The 25,107-nt window shown below is 37.7% G+C and overlaps 1 protein-coding gene across 5 annotated transcripts in view; it reads right to left on the bottom strand.

Annotated features, from left to right (window-relative positions):
• The window catches only part of STK3 (serine/threonine kinase 3), a 295,227-nt gene that overhangs the window by 186,009 nt on the left and 84,111 nt on the right, over positions 1-25,107 (bottom strand). Inside the window, exons 1-5 of one of the 5 annotated variants that reach the window (XM_085022011.1) lie at positions 24,868-24,998; positions 18,906-18,994; positions 17,477-17,663; positions 10,728-10,892; positions 10,039-10,206 (exon numbers count right to left, since the gene is read on the bottom strand). In XM_085022011.1, coding sequence (XP_084878137.1) covers positions 10,039-10,206; positions 10,728-10,826 — 267 coding nt within the window. In that variant the 5' untranslated portion in view covers positions 10,827-10,892; positions 17,477-17,663; positions 18,906-18,994; positions 24,868-24,998. Of the gene's footprint in view, positions 1-10,038; positions 10,207-10,727; positions 10,893-17,476; positions 17,664-18,905; positions 18,995-19,034; positions 20,404-24,104; positions 24,190-24,867; positions 24,999-25,107 lie in introns of those variants that run through there. The other 4 variants (XM_085022013.1, XM_085022012.1, XM_085022014.1 and 1 more) reach the window with 4 other exon arrangements.

Here is a 25,107-nt window from a genome sequence, read left to right as displayed (position 1 = left end):
GATTTCTAAAGGCTGGTACAGTGATTCTTGCTCTTCAGATACAAGTTACAAATCAACACTGGGTCAGGAAATCAACTAGAATGGATGTGGACCAACTTTTTTTTTTTAATAAAAAGATGAAATACAAAAGAAGACAAGACTGACAGAACAGAAATTAGAGTGGATCACAAACAGTGATTCACAATATGAAATATGTTACAAATGTGACCCATTATGCACCTGAAGAGCTAAGTACAGTTTTGTATATATTCTGTTTCAATTGTGTGCACACACATGCATGCACACATATAATGGGTCACGATGCGAAATATATTTTATCCTACAGATCCCAGTCAAAAAAGTATAAGAAGTAAATGCCATTTTTCAAGCATTAATAAATTGTCTCCCATAAGGGCTTCTACACAAATATTTCCTTTGTTGGCATCTCACATTAAAATCCTTAAAAGATGAATTCTAGTGTAATTCCTTCTCAATAACTCTCTCTCTAAGCAATATTTAAGGGAAATATGTCTCCAACACTACAATTCATATTCATGCAATTAGTATGTCAGTGGGAAAATGATGACTGCTTCCTCAATAGTTACCAAACTGATCATGTTTACAGAGGACTTGGCAACACCAACAGCAAGGTTTGAATATAAATTAACAGTAGGAATTTTTCTTCCCTGTGAAACCCTCAGGGGTGACCTCAGCAGACTCAATGAAGAGAAGCCGAGATTGGTTTATTCTGTTTTCCTTGCTTATTCACCTCTTCAAGAGTAATAACTCTGACTGGACAGAAATATGTTGAAACTGTCACTATAATAAACCTTAATCCTCAATTTTGGGGCTGGAATGCCTGGTAGTCCCACATGTATTAGGACCACAGGGCAGAACAACTCTAACATTTAAACAGAGTGAAAAACCATATGTCCTGGAAGTAGTACTGAAATTCTCCAATGATACAATTTGCTCCATTCCTCTGGATCCTTGGCTATTTCTTTCTTTTTTTTTTTTTTCTTTTTTTTGGCTTTTTAGGGTCACACCCACAGCATATGGAGGTTCCCAGGCTAGGAGCTGAATTGGAGCTGCAGCCGCTGGCCTATGCCACAGTCACAACAATGCCAGATCTGAGCTGTGTCTGTGGCCTATACCACAGCTCACAGCAACACCAGATCCTTAACCCACTGAGCGAGGCCAGGGACCGAACCAGCATCCTCATGGATACTAGTCAGGTTTGTTACCACTGAGTCAATACAGGAACTCCACCTTAGCTATTTCTGATGTAAAGTATGGTTAACAGACTCAAGGTATCACTTAAAATAATCAGGCAGGAAAATGCAGCAACAGATTGGGAGGAAGAAAGGCAGTATGAAAAGAAAGAAAAGTAAAGGTGCGAAAGGGATTGTATAAGCATTCATGTATACACAGTTAGGCAACAGGGAACAGTCAAAGGAAGTAAAGGCAGCAATGGGAAGAGAGAAGAAAAGGAAGATGAGGATAAGTTCAAAAGAGAAAAACCAGTAGGTATGCAATGCCAAAATAAAAATTATATAGCCATATGATTATTTATAATTTGTAATATACATACATCCATATAACTGAATAAAAGTTGTTACCATGTATGGTATTATATTCTAAACAAGTGAATATATATGCATATCCCTATACACACACACATACACACACACAAATACACACACACACAGAAGGCTAAACAATTCTAACATCAGAATGCTAGTTATCACTAGACTGGAAATTCTAAGTGAACAGGAAACATATCTGCTCTGCTGACCACTACATCCTCAAAGTCTCACTGGGACATGATAAACGTGCACTAAATATTTGCAGAAAGAAATAAAGAAAGGGGGAACAGAAATAAAAGAATACAAGAAGAAAATTCCAGGGTACTTGTCTCCTAAAATCAAAACATCTATACTTGGACAACACTGAATTTTCTGACACAAAATAACCAATGTAGGACAGTAGATATATTCTCCAACTGGGCCAAAGGCTGATTTCTTTGTCACCAGAATATGCATTTTTTTCATTTTAACATAAATACTAAATCAAATATATTTTAATACTAATGATTAAATTTTGTATTACTGATAAAATGGGTTAGGCCCCATCATAAAAATGTACACAATTACATGGCAGGTAAGTTTCAAGAATGGTGCAGGGGGTTAAGGATACAGTGTTGTCACTGCAGTAGCATAGGTCACTGCTGTGGCACAGGCTTGATCCCTGGCCCAGGGAACTTCCACATGCCATTGGTGCAGCCAAAAAAATAAATCCAAAAAACTTAAAATGCTGATTTACAACTATCAAATATTTACACAAATTCTTCAGAACACATCTATTTCATGAAGCAAAGTAATATATATAATTAAATACAAATAAGCAATCCTCTACTTATAGGCTAGCAAGTCACTTACATATATAAACAGAAAGTGAAAACCATTCTGACTCAAAAGACCTCCCAAAGGGCTGATTATAAAGGAAGAATTATAAAGGGATTTTCAGTATTAGAATTGCAGTACAAAAAGTGATGGGGGGGACAGTGACAGGAAGGGCAATAAACAGAGGCAGTAAAAAGTCAAATGACTAGGAGACTTCAGCCAGCAAAGAGAAAATGGCAGATCAAAACTAAAGTCAACAAATATGAGACCAGAAACTCAAAAACAACAAAAAACTAAAATAAAAAGTGGGCAAATGACTTGAAGAGACACTTCTCCAAAGAAGATACACAAATGGACAGTAAGTACATGAAAAGATGCTCAACCTCACTAGCTTTTAGGGAAATTCAAATCAAAACCACGAGATAACACTTCATCCCACCAGGATGGCTATTATCAAAGGCAGAAAATAAGTGATGGCATGAATGTGGAGAAATTGGAATCCTTGTGCATTACTGGTGGGAATGGAAAATGGCACAATGCTATGAAAAACAGTGTGAAGGTTCCACAAAAACTTAAACATAAAAATTACCACATAATCCAGCAATCTCACTTCTGGGTATATATCCACAGAATTGAAAGCAGACTCTCAGAGAGATAAATGTAAACTCATGTTCATAGTAGCATTTGTCACAATACTCAAAAGGTGGAAGCAACCCAAGTGTTCGCATATGGATGAATGGTTAAACAACATATGTATACACACATACAATGGAGTATTGGTCAGCCTTTAAAAAAGAAGGAATTCTGATACATGCTACAACAATGGATGAACCTTGAAAATATTATACTAAGTGAAAGAAGCCAGACACAAAAGGACAACTATTGTATGATTCCACTTACACAAGATGTTTAGAATAGTCAAATTCATAGAGACAGAATGTAGAAATGTGTGATGTTGGGGGAATGGGATAACGATGAGTTATTGTTTAATGTATAGAAAGTTTTAATTTAGGATAATAATTTCTCCAGCAGACATCAGAATGTGCCTAATGCCACTGAACTGGATACTTAAAAATGGTTAAAATGGTGAAATTTTATGTTATACACATACAATATACCACAATTTTAAAAAGTGGGGAAAGCAAGAGTTCCTACTGTGGTGCAGCAGAAAGGAACCCAACTAGTATCCATGAGGCTGCGGGTTTGATCCCTGGCTTTGCTTAGTGGGTCAGGGATCTGGCATTGCTGTGAGCCATGGCGTAGGTTGCAGACAACAGCTTGGATCTGACATTGCTGTGGCTGTTGTATAGGCCAGTAGCTATAGCTCCGATTCAACCCCTAGCCTGGGAGCTTCCATATATATTTTGAAAAAGAGAATAGATTATAGGGGATGTAATGCATTGAATAGTGGCGCCCAAAAGATATGACTACACCCTAATCCCCAGAACCTCTGAACGTGACCTCATTTGAAAAAAAAAAAATCTTTGTAGGAGATCATCCTGGATCTTTGGAGTGGGCCCTAAATCTAACAACAAGTGTCCTAGTAAGAGAAAGACAGAGGAAATTTGAGAGACAGAAGAGGAAAAGACACAGACGACACACAGAGGAGAGGGCAATGTGAAGATGCAGGTAGAGACTGCAGTGCTGCAGCTTCAACCCAAAGAATGCCAAGGAATGCTGATGGCCAGCCACCAAAAGCTGGAAGAGGCAAAAAAGAGAGCCTCCTTCAGAGCCTCTGGAGAGAGCACAGCCCTGCCAACACCTTCATTTCAAACTGCTGACCTCCAGAATCATGAGAATAAATTTCTGTTGTTTTAAGCCATCAAATATGTGGTAATTTGTTATGCCAGCCCTAAGAAACTATCATGGGGGTAAAAAGATAAAATAAAAAGTTAAGGAAGTAGACATCATAAGCATAGAACATGTCACTCAAGCCAAAATTTAACTATGAAAAGCAAGAGTAAAGGGGAATCATGGGTTTTGTAACTAAGTCATAATCCCTGACCATATGATAACAGAGGGCAAAGTGCTGAAGCCCCCCCATCCAGGGCAGAGCAGGGTATGGCTGATACATGCTCCTGGCCAATGTCTCCAGGATCTGGCACAGCACCCCAACACGGATGCTAAGAATGTCAGAGCACAGAGAAAGGCTGCACCCCATTATCTCAAGTTTTAAGGGAGGGGTCTTCATCCAAGACATTCTCATCAGGATATTTTAATTCCATGAATTAACACCCCCAGATCCCTTCACCTACTGCCAACCAAAATGAAAAAACTTGTTCTCTGCCTCCCATGTTAAGTGCTTATGAGGAATCTTCCAAAAGGCAGTGCCACCCACACTCATTAAGAGGACCTAGGTGCTCCCCTAGTCATACACAGGAGGAACTGGGAGATGGGAGACAAGTGAGTGTGCTGGGTGAGGTATTACTTAACTCATACATCTAACCAAGTCCAGGCTTCCAGAATTTCTCTATTCAATGTTATTAATTAGGCAAGAAGAAGGTAATGAATTCTTTTCCTTTTTTTTTGTTTTTTTTTTGTTTTTTTTTTTTTTTTTCGGTCTTTTTACCTTTTCTTGAGCCGCTCCCGAGGCATATGGAGGTTCCCAGGCTAGGGGTCTAATCAGAGCTGTAGCCGCCGGCCTACACCAGGGCCACAGCAACACGGGATCCAAGCCACATCTGCAACCTACACTATAGCTCACGGCAAAGCCAGATCCTTAACCCACTGAGCAAGGCCAGGGATCGAACCCGCAACCTCATGGTTCCTAGTCGGATTCGTTAACCATTGCGCAACGAAGGGAACTCCACGAATTCATTTTTTTTAATTAAAAAATGGATAGCTCAGATTTTACTTTTTAAACATGGAAATAACTACTTTTGCATGTCTTTTTTTAAAAAAGAAATCATGTTGGATTAGGAGTATGCTTGATTATGAAAGAGTACTGTCATGTAGTTTACTTTTTTTGTGGCTTTTTAGGGCCACAACCATGGCACGTAGAGGTTCCCAGGCTAGGGTACCAATCGGAGCTATAGCTGCCAACCTAGGCCACAGCCACAGCAACATGGATCAGAGCCTTGTGTGCGACCTACACGACAGTTCACGGGCGACACCAGATCCTTAACCCCATTAGGCAAGGCCAAAGATCAAACCCATATGTTCATGGATGCTAGTTGGGATCACTAACCAATGAGCCATAGCAGGAAATCCTGTTTTACTTTTTATTGTTTTGTTTTGTTTTTTGTCTTTTTTAGGGCCACACCTGCAGCACATAGAGGTTCCCAGGCTAGGGGTCCAATCAAAGCTATAGCTGCTGGCCTACACCAGAGCCACAGCAATGCAGGATCTGAGCCATCTTCCACCTACATCACAGCTCAAGCAATGCCGGATCCTTAACCCACTGAGTGAGACCAGGGATCAAGCCCACATCCTCATGGATGCTCATCAGTTTCATTAACTGCGGAGCCACAACAATAACTCCGTTTTACTTTTTAAATATGACTATAAAGAGATGGGTTTTTTTCCCTTCTAATGTCTGTTTGACCTTACATGTACTGGCGCATCTATTCTACTTATTAAAATGCTATGTTACTCAAAAAAGGGGGTGGTGGGCTAGTTGGAAAAAAAACAACAAGGTTAAAGGAAGGGTTTTTCAGGAAAGAAAGAATCATTTTCAAAAATATCATTTATCAAAGATTTATCTTTCCACTTTGAAAACATCTACAGGGTTTCTTTCTCTTAAGTAAGTGGTGTGAGTGTACACACACACACACACACACACACACACACACACACACACACACACACACAGGCTTTTGGACTAAGCTCCTAATTTACTCTTAAACACAGATTATCAAAAGTTGTGTATAAGCTAAATTTCCAGAAAATTGTCATTTAAATGCCTTGAACTGTCTCAAGTCACATTTGACATAAATCTTCTTATGCTATATATTTGTACATCTTATTTTTTAAAGGTAATAAATATTCAATATTACATTGAGTAGAAGTAAAATTCTTAATTTGAGTTTTACTTTCTTTCAGCTGATGTCAAGAAGTCACCAGTCACTTTGCCTGTGCCCTTAGTCTGACTCAAACAGTTCTTGCCTCACCATTTTCGCTACGGCTGAGCAATGGGTGACCCCAACGAGAGCTTGTAAAACAAAAGTAAACTGTGTCTATGGTCCTAAGGATGTCTAAGGAATAAAGTGCTTAGATTTGGTGGAGGGATACAGTGATCGCTATTTAGCAAAATGATACTATTTACGCATTTCCTGACTTTCTGAAAGTTATACTTCCTACAGGGCTGAGAAAGAGGACTGATCTTTACAAAACTATGTGATTAACTGAATTCAAAATTAATTTTTTAATCTTTTATTTGACTGGCCAAAACTAATTGAGTAGCTTCATATTTAACTTTTTAAAATATACTGACTTTTCACAAAATTTGTCTCCCTTAACATCTTAAGCATATTTACTTCCATTTCCCCAATATTCATTAATTTTAATCTAACAGCTGGATGTCACACATTTTCATCCCTCTCCTGTTTACAAAGCTTTACATGTTTTAATGTGTACTTTACTGTTGCCCTTTACTAGACAGATAATTATTACTATACACTGCAGGGAAGATTTGCTTTGCATACAGTACAGGTGTCTCTTAAGAAAAGAGAGAGAGAGAGTCGCATCAAAATTAGTTTATCTCTTGCCATCAAACAAATCCAGTGTTTTTGAGAACTCCTTTTATTAGGAAAATCCTCCTTGAATGTCTATATTTCAAATTCCTTAAAGTATCAATCTTTGATAAACTGACAAACAAAACCCTATAAAACAAGTGAACCTGGCATTAACACCTTCATAAGACCATTCTCAATTATTTGCTGGCCAAGATCCAATTTAGCTTACTTTCATTTTTCTAATCTAGTGCCTGCTTTAAGTTCTTCATATCCCTTAGGCTATGACACTCAAAAATATATCTCCTACAAAAAGTTTAATTGGTTAAAAAAAAGATTAATTTGTGAATATTTAGGCAAGAGCAGCTCCATTGTCAATTATCCAAACTTGATGTATCACTTCTTCCCCTAATTCTTGCTGGCCTAACCAAGAATGGATATCTAGCAGTCCTGGAAGCTGGGCACAATAAAACAATGGTATGTCTGAGAAAACGACTAGGAAACCAACTCACAGATGGCTTGTCTAAGAGTGAGCATAGCTGTTCTGGGGTTGTTCCTATAATACAGATTTAGAGAGCAGGCAGAGGGGAAAGGGTTATACCACTGTAATAATGGCAAAAGGGAGGTTGAGAAAGAATGAGTAGAATCCTCAGTCCAATCAGGCAACATCAACAGTGGCTGGGCACCCCCCCTCCTCAGAACATGGAGGCTAGGGAAACTGGCCCACCACATCCTAGCTCTGTCTCTTACCCCAGATAGCCATCTCTGTGCATTAGATTGCACAATACGCTTTACTTATATTAAAACAACTAACAGGGGTTCCCGTCGTGGCGCAGTGGTTAACGAATCCGACTAGGAACCATGAGGTTGCGGGTTCGATCCCTGGCCTTGCTCAGTGGGTTAAGGATCCGGCATTGCCGTGAGCTGTGCTGTAGGTTGCAGACGCGGCTCGAATCCCAAGTTGCTGTGGCTCTGGCATAGACCGGCAGCTACAGCTCTGATTAGACCCCTAGCCTGGGAACCTCCACGTGCCATAGGAGCAGCCCGAGAAATGGCAAAAAACAAAAACAAACAAACAAACAAAAAACAAAAAAAAACAACTTACATTCCTTTCCTCCACCTGTTACAGTGAGCTTTTCTAATAACTACAGAGTATTTATAACTTTTTAAAACTGTGAATCACTATGTGAATCACTATATCAACTATACCTCAATTTAAAAAAAGAATTTTAAGTATACTTTTACTATTTCATATGTGTTAATTCAAACTGTAGAGTGATTTTTCAAGATCCTGAAAGGCGCATATTATATTTTTTGCTATCCCCTAGAGAGACTACCTCAGGATCAAACTTGGTATGTTGAACTATTTGATTGGAAAAAATAAGATGTATACTGGAAGAAGCAGAACAGTAATAATCTAAATCCTGGGTTAAATCCCAGGTCTGGCACTTACTAGGCTGCCTTGGATAGTTTAGCTAAACTCACTAACTCAAACTCAAATACATCTAGTCTGAGGATCACCCTAAAAACATTCTAACCAAAAATACCAAAGATACCTAATAATCAGAGAAAAAAACCAAGAATTTGTGTTGCTGATTTTATGCTGACCTTGTTTTTTTTCAGGTTAGTATTTTCAAACAAACAATTCATATTATTTTTGTTTCGCTTTAGCAAAAGGTATTTATCTGCACAAGGAAGATGATACATATTGTAAATGTAATTGTATTACTCAAAGAATTCTTTAAAGTGGCAAGTAGAATTTAAAATATTCCAATAGAGTACACTATTACCTATATTACTGAAATTCAATCCACAATAGCATTGTAATATCACATATAATTCCAATATATTCTTCTTCAAATATTCTAAAATACTGCATTCACTTTCCTGCCATCTGTTTACTTCATATGTCTGTCCAGTCACCATGAAACTATCTTCTCTTCTCCCCCCCACCCCCCCACACACAATCTCGCTCTCTTTCTTGTGCTGTCTCTGGCTCTCTCTCTGGCTCTCTCTCTCGCTCTCTCTCGCTCTATCGCTCTCTCTCTCCATTCCTTAATCTTTCTTCTTGAGGTGACTACAGCCACTAGAGGGCAATAAGTTTACAAAGATAGATGTACTTATCTATAAAGAATTGAGATTCACACACTAGGAAGTTTGAAAACATCCCATCACAAACCCTAAAGCACCGGCAATTAGACTCAAATATGCAAGGTACATACTTCAAACTCAAAAGTTTATCCTAGAAAAGGAGTTCAAAACAGCACATAATAATGCTCAAAAAAGGAATTCCATTTTCTCTCTAAGCACTAAAAAAAGACTAATTTGCTTACAGACACATAGCAGTATTAGAAATTGGGATTTTTTTTAAATATTAGCCAGACCAGAGAAGGAAAAAAAGGGGAAAACAAAAATACAAAATGGTAGAATTTGCAGGGTGGATAGAAAAGAATTGATTTCTTCCAATGCCTCCACAGCTACATTCAAAATAGGGTGAACTATAGTTCCCACTGTAGGTCAGCAGTAACAAACCTGACTAGTATCCATGAGGATTCAGGTTAGATCCCTGACCCCACTCAGTGGGTTAAGGATCCAGAGTTGTCATGAGCTGTGGTATAGGTTGAAGATGCAGCTCGGATCCTGCGTTGCTGTGGCTGTGGTGTAGGCCAGCAGCTGCAGCTCCCAGTCAGTCCCTAGCCTGGGAACTGCCATATGCAGCAGGTTCAGCCCTTTAAAAAAGGGGGGGGGGGATTTAACAGGTGTATTTTAGGGAAAGAAAAACAGTGATTGTGAGAGGATTTACTTTTTTTCTCACAATTAAGGATGCGAAGGGAGAAAAGTTAACAGTTATTAATATTTTAACAGTTAGTTTTACTATTTTTTGCACAGAACCCAAATCCAAATGAACTTTTTAGCTTTGCATTTACTTACACTGACAATGCAAAACTGTGACACTTTTACACTGACGTTTTTCCTCATTTTCTTACCCGCATTGGATGTATATCAGCATAAGGAGGTTTTCCTTCCGCCATTTCTACAGAAGTAATGCCAAGGGACCAGATGTCAGCCACACAGTTATAGCCTATTTCCTGAATTACCTCAGGAGCCATCCAAAATGGAGTTCCTATCACAGTATTGCGTTTTGCCATTGTATCCTAAAAAACATTACACAGACATAAATGCTATTACAAAAACACTAAGGAAATGTATTTACCAAAGTGTTCTTTAAACTAAATATGTGAAATACTCAAATACTACTAATTGTGTCTGAAATTGACTATCTGCCTAAAATTTCAGCTAGTTGTAACATGACATATTTTGGAATTCTGAATTATGAAGTAACCAAAAGATCACAAGGAGATTATCTCCACTATCTTCACTAAAGACGGTCATTAAAGATAGTATTGTAACAATAAAAGCTACATAAAAGAGCAAATGCAGCTTTCCATTCTGAACACTTCAGCACTTTGATGACAATATATATTTTCATTGTGATTCAATGTCTCAAGTTGAAAATAAAAGTAGCAAATAATATGCAAATCATGGCTCCTTCTCCCTGAAAACAATGAAGTAAAAAGCATTTCTTTCCAAAACCCCCAGTAGATATTACCAAAGTTTATTTACAATCAAACCTGGACACATAAACCAAAAGTGTGTCCAAAATTATTACACTTACTGTTAACTGCCCAGCCACTCCAAAATCTGCCAATTTTGCATGTCCTTCTGTGTTAAGGAGAATATTTCCAGCTTTTATATCTCTGTGTATTTTTCTCATAAAGTGTAAATATTCTAGTCCTTTCAAAGTAGATTTAAGAATAGTTGCAATTTCCTCTTCTGTTAACTGGAAAAAAAAAATTTTAAACTCGATTGAAATGTCATATCAGATAAACTGAATACTCTTAACAAGCACTTCTTCCTAATGATCATTAAACCTCTAGGAAAAGGCTAAAAAGGTAAAGAACTGAGAACCTCTTTTTCTGATTAAAGAAAATTTCATTTTCTCCTTTCTTTAAAATCATCGATGTCATTCCTAAAGTACATAACATATCTCAAGAATCAACAAGACCCTAAGAAATCATTATGTCCTACATCATCTAACACCGAGGCAGCAGTACTACACCTCTCTTCCCTGGAAAAACTAAGTTCAGATACTCTTTCCTGTGATGCCTCCAATTACTGATGAAAACAGAAACCAACAGTGTTACATAAAGCAGAGGAAATGAAGAAGGGCAGATTGCCAAGAGTCTCCTACATGAATATTAACATTACATCAACACCACCCCTCCTCCTTCCAGCCAGGTTATTCCTAATCCACCCAGGTCCTGGATTTCTAACCCTCAAAAACAGAAATGTTAGAGAATGACTAGGAAAATGGAAACACAGACAAAGGCTATCAAGGGAAGGAAAAGGGAGGAGAGAGGAGATAAGAAAGCCAAGGAGGAGACGGGAGGGAAAGGAAACATTCTTAGCAGTTGTAGCAGTAGAGCCAGGGCTACATGTACCAAGCACTGCACTAAGTGTTTTGCGTGCATTATTTCATTTATCTTTATAACAACCCTATAAGGTAAATACTATTATTAACATCATTTGACAAATGAGGAAGTTATTGAAAGAGTTTTAGTAACTTCCTTCTGGTCAAATACAAGTAAAGTGGAATCAAGACCCGAGTCCTCTCTGACCATAATCTATGTTTTTAACCACCGTCTTGTACTCTCTTGACAAATCTTATTCAAGTGGCAACTTGTGACAGTATCTATTTTTATTGTCCCTATTTTTATCGAAAATGTCCTCTTAGTTTTTAAATACATCCAAGTAGTATCAATAACTGAGAATAATAAAACCTACTTCATACTATAAGCAAAATCACTATAAACATAACCTAAAGAAATAATTTGAGGGAAGGGAGAGAATCTCCATTAATACAGAGATAGAGGACAACACTGCTCTATAAGGGGGGGGGGGGGAATCAGAAAGAGTGCAAATACCCCACAGTAGGATAACAGGAAGATACAGTGGTAACAGAAAATATAAAATTATGAAGACTATGCAGAATGTGAAAGTAACTACCAGAAGAAGCTTGCTTCCACTGTTACCAACCCCCCACAGTGGTTCATGGCTTATAGAGAAATAACTTGAGGGACAATTGGATATTTACAGCAAAAAAAAAAAAAAAAAAAAAAAAAAATGAAGCTGGACTCCTGCCTCACACCATATACAAAAAATTACTCAAAATGGATAACAACCTAAATATGAATTACAAGCATAAAATTCTTTGAAGCAAACATAAGGGTAAAACTTCATGACCTTGGGTTGAGTAATGTCATTAGATACAGCACCAATACAAGCAACCAGAGGAGGTGGGAAACAAACTGAACCTTATCAAAATAAAAAACTTTTGTGCATTAAAAGACATTATTAAGAAAGTCAAAGGACAACCCACAACATGGGGGAAAATATTTGTGAATCATAAGTGTGATAAGAGTCTGGTATCCAAATTATATAAAGAACCCTTACAACTCAACCAAAAAAGAGAAAAACAATCTCATGGGCAGAGGAGTTGAACAGACATTTCTCTGAAGAAGATACACAAATGGCCACACATGAAACGACAGATGTTCAACATCACCGTCATTAGTCATCAGGGAATGCGAATCAAAGCCACACTGAGGTACCACTTCATACTCACTAAGATGGCTATAATCAAAAAAGAAAGGAAGATAGAAAGAAAAAAAATTCTGGCAAACGTGAAAAAACTGGAACTCTCTGGTGGAAATGTAAAATGGTGCAGCTTCTGTGGGAAACAATGTTAAGTTTCTCAAAAAGGTGTTTTTTTTTTGTTTTTTTTTTTAAGTTAAACACAGACTTACCATATGATCCAGAAATTCCATTCCTAGGTATATACTCAAAAGAATGGAAAACTGGTACTCAAACAAACATATGTACATGAATGTTCATAGCAGTACTATTCACAGTGGCCAAAAGGTTGAAACCACCCAAATGTCTATAAACAGAGGAATGGATAAACACATCATGGTACATATATACAATGGAATATTATTTAGTCATGAAAGGGAATAAAGTACTGACATGGGCTGCAATGCAGACGGACTTTGAAAAAATTAGGCTAAGTAAAATAAGCCAGACACAGAGGGGCACATATTGTATGATCCCATTTATATGAAATATTCAGAATAGGTAAATCCACAGAGAAAGAAAGCAGACTTTGGTTGCCAGGGGCTGAGGTGGTGGGGGGGAGTGGGGAGCAACTGCTTAATGGATAGGTAGTGATGAAAATATTTTGTAACTAGATAGAGGGAGTAATCACACAACACTGTGAATATACTAATGCCAAAGAATTTTTCACTTTAAAAAGCTAAGTCTTATGAGGTTCCAGCTGTGGCACAGTGGGTTAAGAATCTTAACTACAGCAGCCCAGGTTGCTGCAGAAGCACAGGTTCGATCCAGCATGATGAGTTAACGGATTTGGCCTTGCCACAGGGGCAGCACAGGTCACAGCTATGGCTCGGATTCAATCCCTGGCCTGGGAACTTCCATATGCTGTGGGTGTACCTATTTAAAAAAAAAAGAAGGCCTGAGAGATATTTTTGCTGAGGTCTAAATGACAGGAGAGAGCCAACTGTGGGATGGGCTACCTGGAAACTTGACACTCTACACAAATGAAACAAAAGAAAAATACCATTCATTCAAGAAAAAGCTTCCCACATTTGAGTTCAAAAAAGAAAGCTGAAGTTTAGTGAACCAAGAAGAGACTAGTTCAAGATGAGATGTGAGGAGATAGGCAAGGATTAGATCGTGTAAAGCTTTACAGATCATGGGTAAGGAGTCTGAATTATTCAAAAATTCTAATACTTCCAGGAACTAGGATTCTCTACTGCAGACCAGACAGTCTGACTATACTGTCCACAGAGAGCAAGCATGATGCTCCAAAGCTGCACTGTCCAATACAACAGTTTCCCAGCACCTGAAACATGCGTAACCCAAGATGAGATGTGCTCTAAATGTAAACTGTACATCAAAGTTCAAAGCTTAGTACCTAAAAGAGAATGTAAGGTATCTCATTAATAACTTCCATGTTGCTTACACTTTGAAATATTTATATGGCAATTATTTTATTAAAAATATGTTAATGTTTTAACGTAAGTTATTGATACTAATAAAATATTATTAGATAATATTAAGGCTATATATTAATATATTTAATACATTATTAAAACTAATTTCACCTTTTTTTATTTTTTTTATTTTATTTTATTTTATTTTATTTTTTTTGCTATTTCTTTGGGCCGCTCCCGCGGCATATGGAGGTTCCCAGGCTAGGGGTCGAATCCGAGCTGTAGCCACTGGCCCACGCCAGAGCCACAGCAACGCGGGATCCGAGCCGCGTCTGCAACCTACACCACAGCTCACGGCAACGCCGGATCGTTAACCCACTGAGCAAGGGCAGGGACCGAACCCGAAACCTCTTGGTTCCTAGTCGGATTCGTTAACCACTGCGCCACGACGGGAACTCCTCACTTTTTTTTAAATATGGGTGCTAGAAAGTTTAGAACTACACATGTGGCTCATGTTATATTTCTACAGAACAGTACTGCATTAAGAAAAGGGCCCACAAGATTGGTTCACTGTGATGTATGCACAATGCTTGGAACCACACCTGGCATACAGTTAACACTCAATAAATAATGAATGAATGGGTAGAGACTTGTAGTTACAAAAGAGATAGCCACATGTGATATTCCCAGGCTTTTTAAATTAGTGCTTTGCACCAAGGTGGGGGAGTAGAGTTAGGAGTGTTGTTGAAATCCACCACGCTACACCACTGCGGAACATGTGCAAGACAGTGGTGCTGTCCTGTGTGCCTGTGTTTCTCCCCTCTCCCTAGTCCCCATTCCTGGTATAAAGATGAAAGGTCCGAGGGTATTATAAAAGCAGTGCCAGTCCACAAAATTGTGTCATGTTTAGTTCTTTCAATGCTGACCTTGTCGGTTATCTAGACTTCAATTTTTAGTCTCATAGTGGTCCCTTATTTCCAACTAGAAGGTCACTAATCCTTCATAAACACCTTGATCTGTTACCTCTCCTCCTGTATACCCTATATTTCAGAGCTATACTAGAGAAAGTTCAGAAGTAAACAGACCTACTATACTTTCAGCTCTCAGGATCTATCTGACTTTGGTGCTGCAAAGCATATGCCATTGGAGAAATCCAGAGGGAGCCTAAAGGAAGACTTGCCAGAGACACTGCACTCATTCATGAACTGCCTGGCTTTGCTAAAAGATTTCAAAGGGTCATTACAATTCTTTGATTCCATAATGTATACACAAAAGATCTTCATAGTCTTTTCTTAACAAAAGACTATAATAAATAAAAAATTCACACTAATTTGAACAACCACTTTTATTCTTTCAGTCAGTACCAACTTCACTGGCTCTCTTGTATAGTTTCTGTTAAAGGCGCTGGGTATATGTGGTGAAGAAACTGACAGGACCAGTTTTTCTGAAACTTACAAGAATACCTGAGACCACAATTGTATTTGGTCCTCAATTAGTAAAGGTGGAGATGGCAGATCTGAATCAAACACGTAAAGTTTCTAGAGCCTCTCTTTCATTATGCTTTTCTCTGTTTGGTAATAAACCCCTTCCCTTACTTCTGGGAATCAATCCAAAAAACGACATAATATCCAATCATTCACACCAGTACATGGATACATCCTCATTTAAAGCTATTTTTGTATGGTATTATTTCAACAAGCCATTTAAATATTAAGGCTCAAATGTGGTCTCTGCACTTTAAGGCTTTTAACTTCCATGACAAAAATGAAAGGTTTCTCGCCCCAATAAAACCATTTTAAACAACAACAGACAAGTTAAGAAACAGTTTCTGCAACACAGAGATATAATGTTGACCTAAATGTTTATATTTCTTTTACCTGAGTTTCACACAATTCAATAAACAGACTTAATCGTCCTTTTCTACAGATAAGAAAACAAATTCAGAGAAATTAAGGGGTCTGTCAAACACAACTATTAAGTGGCAAACACGTGTCTTGTGATTTTACAGTCTATTGACTCTCACACCATTGCCAGATGGTCACAAACATGAATGTTTGAATTACTATCGATATAAGAAAACAGGGAATTACAAGGCTTCTTCCAAAGGTGATATCAAAATACGAATTCAACAAACGGTAAAGGCAATGTTTAATCAGAACAGTCACTAGCCATAAAGCCAACCAATCAGAACAGCTAAGGATAGTTAACAACAGTAAGAACAGATACCAGCCATAAACAAACAGTAAAACTGAACAGCAGCCTTGCATATCAGGCAGAGTGCACGCATCATCTCAGCATTCAAGTTTAAATTATTTTAAGTGGTATGCCAACCAAACAAACTAGTATACCTGTAAATGAACTCACCTGGCCCGAAAAATAACCTTAACTGAGGACATCAAAGATAACTTTATGAGTATTTTATTGAAAACAGATACTTAATCCCATCAAAATGAACACATAGATCAATTACTTAAACTTTTAAAATATTTAAATAAAAGTAAGTAACTATCAAGTCATGAGACAAAAAGTTTCTAATCAAAAAGGCAAAGAATTACAAAAATTTATTACCTTGGTCTACATAAAAATTAAAAGCTTAGAAAATTTAGAAAAACGTTCCCAGCAAATACAGTGAGATACTTAGGATATAGATTTAAAACAGAAAGAGTTCATGTAAATCCTTCAGAAAAACAAAAAACCTCAATAAATCTATAGGCAAGGAAATGAACATATGATTCATAAAAATTAAAACAGGACTAGTTATATATGTGAAAATATTAAACTGCACTATTAAAGAAAAGCAAATTTAAAAAATGAAGTTATTGATTATGAACTTGTGCCATATGGGTCACAATGTTGCTGAGGAAATCAGTACATGTGGAGCTTGTACAAGAGTATAAGCCATGTGTAAAAGCATACTTTCCAAAACGCCTTAGAAGACATTCGTTCACTGAAAAAAGTGATTGAGCACTACGCTGTACTTAAAAAGTCTCCAACCTAACCTCACAGAGTTCCAATCTTGAATAAAAGTCAGACTTACAAACTATAAAAAGCACTTTCATGGTGAAATGGAACAAGGGAGAACAATTAATTAGAGAAGGAAAGAAGAACTGGCATCAAAATGGGACTTTGAATAAGAAAAGTAGTTTACTGTCCAGAGAAAGGAAAGACCACAAACAATTAACTGAAGAACAGAAGTATAATAGTTATGAAGTGGCATTCAGTTATCAAGTGAGGCCCATTTTCTTTCCTTCCATTAAGATGAGAAAAATGATAAAAGGTACAGGACAATTTACAGCCTTGTAAGTGCCAAAAGGCAGGTAAATCTTAGCAAATTTGGAGAATAAATGCTTACCTAGTCTCTTTTAAATATCAATGGATCAAATGAACTTTGGAAACAAACAATATCTATATCCACTTTTAAATCACTCTGCACATATTCTTTTGTGTCACTAACGGAGAATAAGAAGGGAAGGAGAGTCATCTTCTAGATGTAGGTCTTGATCCAGATGTTTACCTCATGTCCTTTAGACATCTACTGACTATATTTGGGGGGGAAATGGAAGGGAGTTAGTTGACAGCCATTTTCCTAAATAGAGTTTTGTTTTCAAATAACCTTTAAATGCTTTTAACAAATTTCATTTACATACAAACACAATCACCACGGCCAGATTTCTATTTGGCAAAAGAGAGAATCCCTTCTTCCCATTACGATAAAAATTTTAAGTAGTATCTTTTTCATATCAATAATAATTCAGACAGATTTCAAAATTATGAGGTTTATAAAGAAAATACATAGGGAGAAAAGAAAAAAACATAAGAGAGAGAATCTGCTTTATATAGGAAGAGGTATCACAAGACTCAAGTTCTAAGATGGAAAACTCTTAGATCCATTCTCAAATCACAGTTAACACTTCTTTTAGTAATATCTGTCAAGAATCCTTTCCAATGAAAAATTTTATCAACAGAGTACTTCATTTATGGATTTAATTAGGTTATCATCAATACATTACAGATTTAATTTTAGTCCCATCACTATACAAATGGGGCAATGTTATTTTAAAATCACTTGAATCACATTTTACAGTCAAGTTTAAAAAAAGGAAGAGGAGGGCAGGAGAGAGACAATAAACCACGAATAAAATACTCAGTAATCAGAGATGGAAATAAGACTTTATAGCTCAGCAAATACATTAAAAGACGGAAGTCTACATCTGGTTTCAATAATGGTATGAATTCATTGGCAAATTTAAAAAGAATCCCATTGTACAAAACAAAAAGGTGGTTTTGATAGGCTTTAGTCCTCTGGTTACTTTCGTTTCTAAAGTCATATGATTAGTATAATAATATGATACATTTAATATGTCACTATGTATATGGTTTTGATAAAAATGCACCCACCAAAGTGTCTGAAGGGCACAGGCACAAGCTGTTTTAAAATACATATACTGCCTTAATGCTTTTACTTTAGTAAAAACAAATTCAAGTGAGGTTTTGTAAGTTCATACAAAAATCATAATTTTAACTTTCTAAAAATCAATCTTGAACAATCTTAGCTAAATCTACCTTTTCGACATAATTATTTATGCATATAAAATAATGTATTAATTCTGTATTTAGTACTTATTCTCTACTAAGGAAACAAACCAAAAAATGAAACATAGTTCCTCCTTTTCAAGTGCCATAGACATATATAACTACAGATACTTTACCATCAAATTTTAAGTCTCAACTTTCACAGTGGTTTTTCATAAAGTTTTTAAAACCATCTGAGCAAAACTCACCAATGCAATCTTTACACAGTCTTTTAAGGCCTGGATCAGATCTCACCTCTTTCAAGAAATTTCCCTTTATTCCTCATCTCAGGATTTACCTGCCCAGTAATGATAATGATAACATCAACAACAGCTCACCCTTATACTGAGTTTTTACTGTACCAGCCATATTACAGGTATCATTTCATTTTCCATCCAAACACCACAAAGAGTAGACATCAACAAAAATTTATCTGAGAGGCTGTTACACTACCTTGGGAGGGGAAAGAAACAAGAGCAAATAATTACAATATTAAGCAATGCCTGTTTTAACAAGATTAGGTATAGGAGCACTCCAGGACAGCAGTTTCTAAGCTGACGGTGGATAAGAACCAGTAGTCTTAAAATCCAAGATACATACTTTAACCTTCCAGGCCCTGAATGATACAGTTCTTGCTAGCCTTGACAATCTTACCACACCACTCTCCCTACCCAAAGACTCCACAGAGGAAGTGACTTCTGAGCTGACTCCTGAAGAATGAACAAAGTTTCTCCAGAGACCAAAAAGGGAATGAAATACTAAATAGGTATAAAGGCGATGGGCACAAACATATATGAAGTCAAGTACAAGTGAATGGTTCTTTGTGTTTGAATGTAAGGTATATGGGAAAATAGTGCTAGATATAAAGGTAGGTTAGGGCCAAACTCTGCTTTATGTGTCTACCCATTTTCAAACGGAAAGATGATTTGATCATACCTGAACTTTTAAGAAGGAAACTCTAGCAGCAGACTTAGTCAAAGATGAAAGCTTAGTACCACCCACTGGGACACATCAGCCTCACTGTATGTGAGTTTGCAAAGGACTTTTGATCTTGTTTTTTTCTACTTCTCATTTTTTTTAGGGGTAGCTCCTGCTGTGGCTCAGCAGTAAAGAACCCGACTAATATCCACGAGGACTCGAGTTCGATCCCAGGCCTTGCTCAGTGGGTTAAGGATCCAGCATTGCCATGAGCTGTGGTTAGGTTGCAGATGCGGCTCAGATCCCACACTGCTGTGGCTGTGGCACAGGCTGGCAGCTGCAGCTCCAATTTGACACCTAGCTTGGGAACTTCCACATGAAATAGAAAAGAAAAAAAAAAAAAAAAAAGACTAGAAGTAGGAAAGCTAGTGTAAAGAATATAATAAAGTCATTTATAGCAGTAGTAATAGCAGCGGCAGCAGCAGCAATTGGAGTAATAGCTAATAGGTATATAAACTTGCTTAAAATCCCAATGGATTTTTTTAGTCAAAATTTCTAATTCTGGAGTTCCTGTCATGGTGCAGTGGAAACGAATTTGACTAGGAACCATGAGATTGCGAGTTCGATCCCTGGCCTCGCTCAGTGGGTTAAGGATCCAGCGTTGCCACGAGCTGTGGTGTAGGTCGCAGACGTGGCTCGGATTCTACGTTGCTATGACTGTGGTGTAGGTTGGCAGCTGTAACCCCTAGCCTGGGAACCTCTATATGCTGCGGTGCGGCCCTAAAAAGCAAAAAAAAAAATTCTAATTTTAAGATGGAGAGATGTCAAAGCATGCAGTTAGGCAAGAAGGCACTGAAAGCAAAATCCAAAATTCTTTCGTAATTCAAACCGAAATTGCTTAACCATTAAAAAATAACATAGGGCTTAGGTAGCACCCTCTCAACCAAATTTAAAAAAAAGAAAAAAGGAAGCGAATTATCATTAAAAAGGAACATGCCCTCTAACTCAGTAATTCCATCTCTCAGAATGTATCCAATGTCCACAGCAAGACAGGTATGCCAATACACACCAATAAAACTTTACTGCAGCCTTGAATACACAAAAATTGGTAAGCTGGAATTCATTTTGCCCAAAGTACTAAAAAAATACATTCCATTACATACACACAGACCTATAGGTCCTGGTACGGAGAAATCTCCAAGAAACATCAGAAGTTAAAAAAGAAAGAGAGAGAGAAGGCAGGAGTTCATGCCAAGGCACAACAGGATCAAGAGAATCTCTGGAGCACTTGGACGCAGGTTCAGTCACCAGCCTGGCACAGGCTAGACAACTGTGGCTCAGATTTGATCCCTAGCCCACAGTGCCACGCCCATCCCAAAAAAAAGACAAGGTATGGAACACCACCTATGCAGTATGAATCCCTTGTGTAAAACAAGATATACATATACACATACTGAAAGAACCCACAAGAAGCTGTTAACTGACATCTCTTAGAGGAAGTAAAACTGAGGGGTGACTGAGGAGACACTAAGTTCCTCTTCTGCACTATCTGGAATTTTTACAATGTGCTCATATTACTTTTTTCCCCTTAATTTATATAATTAAAATGGGAGATGTTTCTACATTCTGGCTATAAAGAATCATGCAATACAATTTTTAAAGCTCTCCATCTAAAATAGTTAAAATTAGAGATTTGCTACCTCAGGAGCTAAATTTCCATTTTCTGGAATTTTTTTTTTTTTTTTTTTTTTGTCTTTTGTCTTTTGTGTTTTTAGGGCCACACCCGTGGCATGTAGAGGTTCTCAGGCTAGGGGTCTAATCAGAGCTGTTGCTGCTGGCCTGCACCACAGCCAAAGCAACACCAGATCCAAGCCGCATCTGTGAGCTACACCACAGCTCATGGCAACGCCAGATCCTTAACCCACTGGGTGAGCCCAGGGATTGAGCCTGCAACCTCACGGTTCCTAGTCAGATTCGTTTCTGCTGAGCTGTGATGGGAACTCCCATTTTCTGGAAAATTAAGTTACATACATTTCTTGATTTCAATATTTTACTGGATAAGATACAATGATCTTTTAATACATTTTTCTAATACTAAAGAATAGCCACTATTTCAACAAATACCATAAAATTCTTACATCATAGTAATTAAAAACTAAATAACCAAACATCACTTTTTAAAGTTTTTGCCTTAACAGTGGTCAATTCAATTTACATGTGCACAGAACTTTACAGGTTACAAAATGTTCTGACATTCATCATCTTTGTTCCTCACAAGAAAACACTGAGGTAGGTAAAGCCAGTAATATGATACTAGGTCCATTTTAGGATTAGGCATCTGAAGTTTAAAGGAGTTACACAATGTACCCAGGGTCACAGAGCTAATAAGTAACAACTCAGGACCTGATGTTTGGTCTTCTGATTCCACATGCAGGAGTCCTTCCACTAAATGACATCACTCCACATAACCACTGTCATAGTGTGCTAAGGGTCAGGCTGATGACAGGGTGGGAGGGCTTGTGATAGATCTGACTATGCCAGGCAGTCTGCCAGGAGAAGAATGTGTGATGTAAAAATAAAGTACATGATGGTGGGCCTGACTTATGAAAGGGAAATAGAACTGGGAGAAACGCCAGTAAGAATGGCAACTAAGGTGAAGACTGGGCAGCTTACCAATAAGGGAAGGCAAGGAAATACCTTTGTAAGCTTAATTTACTTAGTTAAGGTAGAAGAGAAAGTCTACTGGAGCCACTATATTGTAATGTGGAAAGATCATAAGGAAAAGTGTTTATAATCCAATCAAAAGATTTAGAAAAGATGTAATGGAGCGTGATGTGCATGATGCATTTAATCAGAGATTAAGATGTGGCACATGATTGCTATGAAAAATTCTAAGGGTCTAATCCCACAGTGCACGGTCATGTTAACGCTACGGCTTGGAACTTGAAGAGGCATGTGTGAAATACACTTAGAGCTCAACCTCACTCTATATGAGACACCAAATAAGAAGCAAGAATTACTTCCTACACAAAAGGACCCACTCTCCTAAGATTCCATTACTGTACTGAACAGCAGTACCTGCTCAGTGAGAAAATCCTTGTAGGAGAAGGGGCCACGGACACCAGAACTAAAGCCAGGGCTAGGCCACCATAGTCTACATGGAACCATGTATCTTTAAGCCTGAAACAGACTTTCCAGAATTCTTACAGCAAACATTTACTGCTGACACAGCAGAAGTGGGCTCTTTGAGATACATCAACCTGGCTGTCCCTTACCCTACCTGTGACAAAGGGGAGAGAGGGTTTAAGAACCCACACTTTTAACTCCCAAAATTACCGGATAACCTCTTCTAACACTTAACATTCATTTTTGGGAATTATTTTAGAGATATATGTGCATCTGCACATGTGCGTGTGTGTGCACACACGTGCATGTGTGTGTATGCGCTTTATTCTTGATATATTTTGTTCTGATTTTAGGTTTGGTAAAAAATACATGGAAATATCTGTTATTTTTTGCCATTCTAACACCCATGCACCCTTCTCCTGCTAACATACTCTCATTTTCATTCAGGGAATTATTACTTGCCCATCCTCAGACCACGTATTTGTAACACTCAGCTCCCTCCTAGCTTCAGGTTAGACACATGCCCTAGATCTAATCCAGTTACCACATCACATTCCAATGGCCACAGAGACAGGTGTGAGATACAAGACTGCTGGATTTCATCTAGAAAGGTATAATCCAGGTAGCTGCTGGTAGCCATCTTATAACAATGAGGCCACAAGTCTGAGAGTTCAATCAGTACTGGGGTATCAGAACAAAGCAATGAATCCAAAGAATTCCTTTCACTCTGATTCAAGCCATGCATGAAACTAGCTCTGCAAAGATTTTTTTGTTATGTGAACAAATAAATTCCCTTTTTTACATAAGTCAGTTTAGGAAAACTTTTCTGTAATTTACAACCAAGAGTTGAAACTGACGTAGTAGATTTCAAATAGATACCAAAAAGTGAGGAAGTTCTCAGAAAAGAGGTTTGTATAAAGCACAAACCACTGCACAACTCTCAAAATGCTAGAGCTTATTCCTGATATTTAGCAGCATATGATCTCTGAGGCTGATTTCTATTTTCTGCCTCCAAACAAAGGGGTTATAATAATTAGGGACAGGGGAAGTAGAATAAGCACGTCTTTTAAGAGAAGCATCCAGGCTTTTTTTTTAAAGTTTCCTTTCTGCCTTCATTCTCTATTACCACCTGCCTCAGCCAATAAATGTTTACTCCAAATTATATTAACACTGCATTTAGATATGTCATTTTACAGAACTCCTTGAATGTCTCACTGTTTTTTAGTTTTTTCAATATACATGATATAATCAATACACAATGGTGACCAAAACCACTTGCTAAAAATCAATGGTTTAGAGAAATTTGGGGAGTTAAGCAGCAATCTCTGACATACCTAAATCTAAAAAGTAATACTTAAGCTTACATGTAAGACCTTATCTGAACATCCATCAAGCTTCAGGTTCCAACTGCTTTACAATCAACATTTCTTCCCCTCTTACTCCTTCTTTCTTGGAAAAAAAATACATACATTTAATGGGGCCCTTAGGTATTCAACATGAGGAAAACACTGGAAAAAACAACAGGGCGGAGTTCCCATTGTGGCTCAGTGGTTAACGAAACCGAGTAGGAACCAGGAGGTTGCAGGTTCGATCCCTGGCCTCGCTCAGTGGGTTAAGGATCCGGTGTTGCCGTGAGCTGTGGTATAGGTCACAGATGCAGATCCTGTGTTGCTGTGGCTCTGGCGTAGGCTGGCGGCTACAGCTCCAATTAGACCCCTAGCCCGGGGACCTCCATATGCCATGGAAGCAGCCCCAGAAAAGGCAAAAAGAAAAAAAAACAAAAACAAAAACAAACAAACAGGGCAACTCAGTAACTCCCTTCCGCTCTAACCACTTTTTCTTATCCCTCCCAAAAACTAGAGGGTTGAGGGTATAAAATATCCAAGGTTTTAAACAATAAAAACTTCACGGGGTTCTTCCAGAAAAACACAAATCTGCTCAACACAAAGTACATACATTAGGAAACATAACTAGAATATTTTAGCCATTATCATATACAAAAGGGCAGAGAGAGGTTGTCTTTCATGAAATCTGGATTGCAGATGTCTGGCAAAAAAAAAAAAAAATTAATAATCTATCACAAAGCCCCACAACTAGTGATTCAAAATGAAAGCTTTCACTACTTACACCATATGTAAATATACATATATACACGCTGCTTATAATCCCTTGATCTGAAGAGAAAGAGAACTGATACTCTACTGTGAAAATGGTCAGTGGGCAGACATTTTAAAATCCTTTCCCACATGAAAAGTTTCCTGAAAAAGAGATCAGAAGACAACAGAAAAGCACTCAATATATATGGAGTTATAAAGCCCATATGAACTAGTATCTATTACACAAAGGAGAACATGCAACAAAGTGATT

This window comes from Sus scrofa, chromosome 4 (assembly GCF_054392235.1).
Source record: "Sus scrofa isolate SSC_HxYL_T2T_F1_AM1 chromosome 4, Sscrofa_HxYL_maternal_Yorkshire_Landrace_v2.0, whole genome shotgun sequence".
Taxonomy (NCBI): domain Eukaryota; kingdom Metazoa; phylum Chordata; class Mammalia; order Artiodactyla; family Suidae; genus Sus; species Sus scrofa.
The sequence above is the reverse complement of the archived record's forward strand: the minus strand, read 5'-3'. Positions and strand labels throughout refer to the sequence as shown.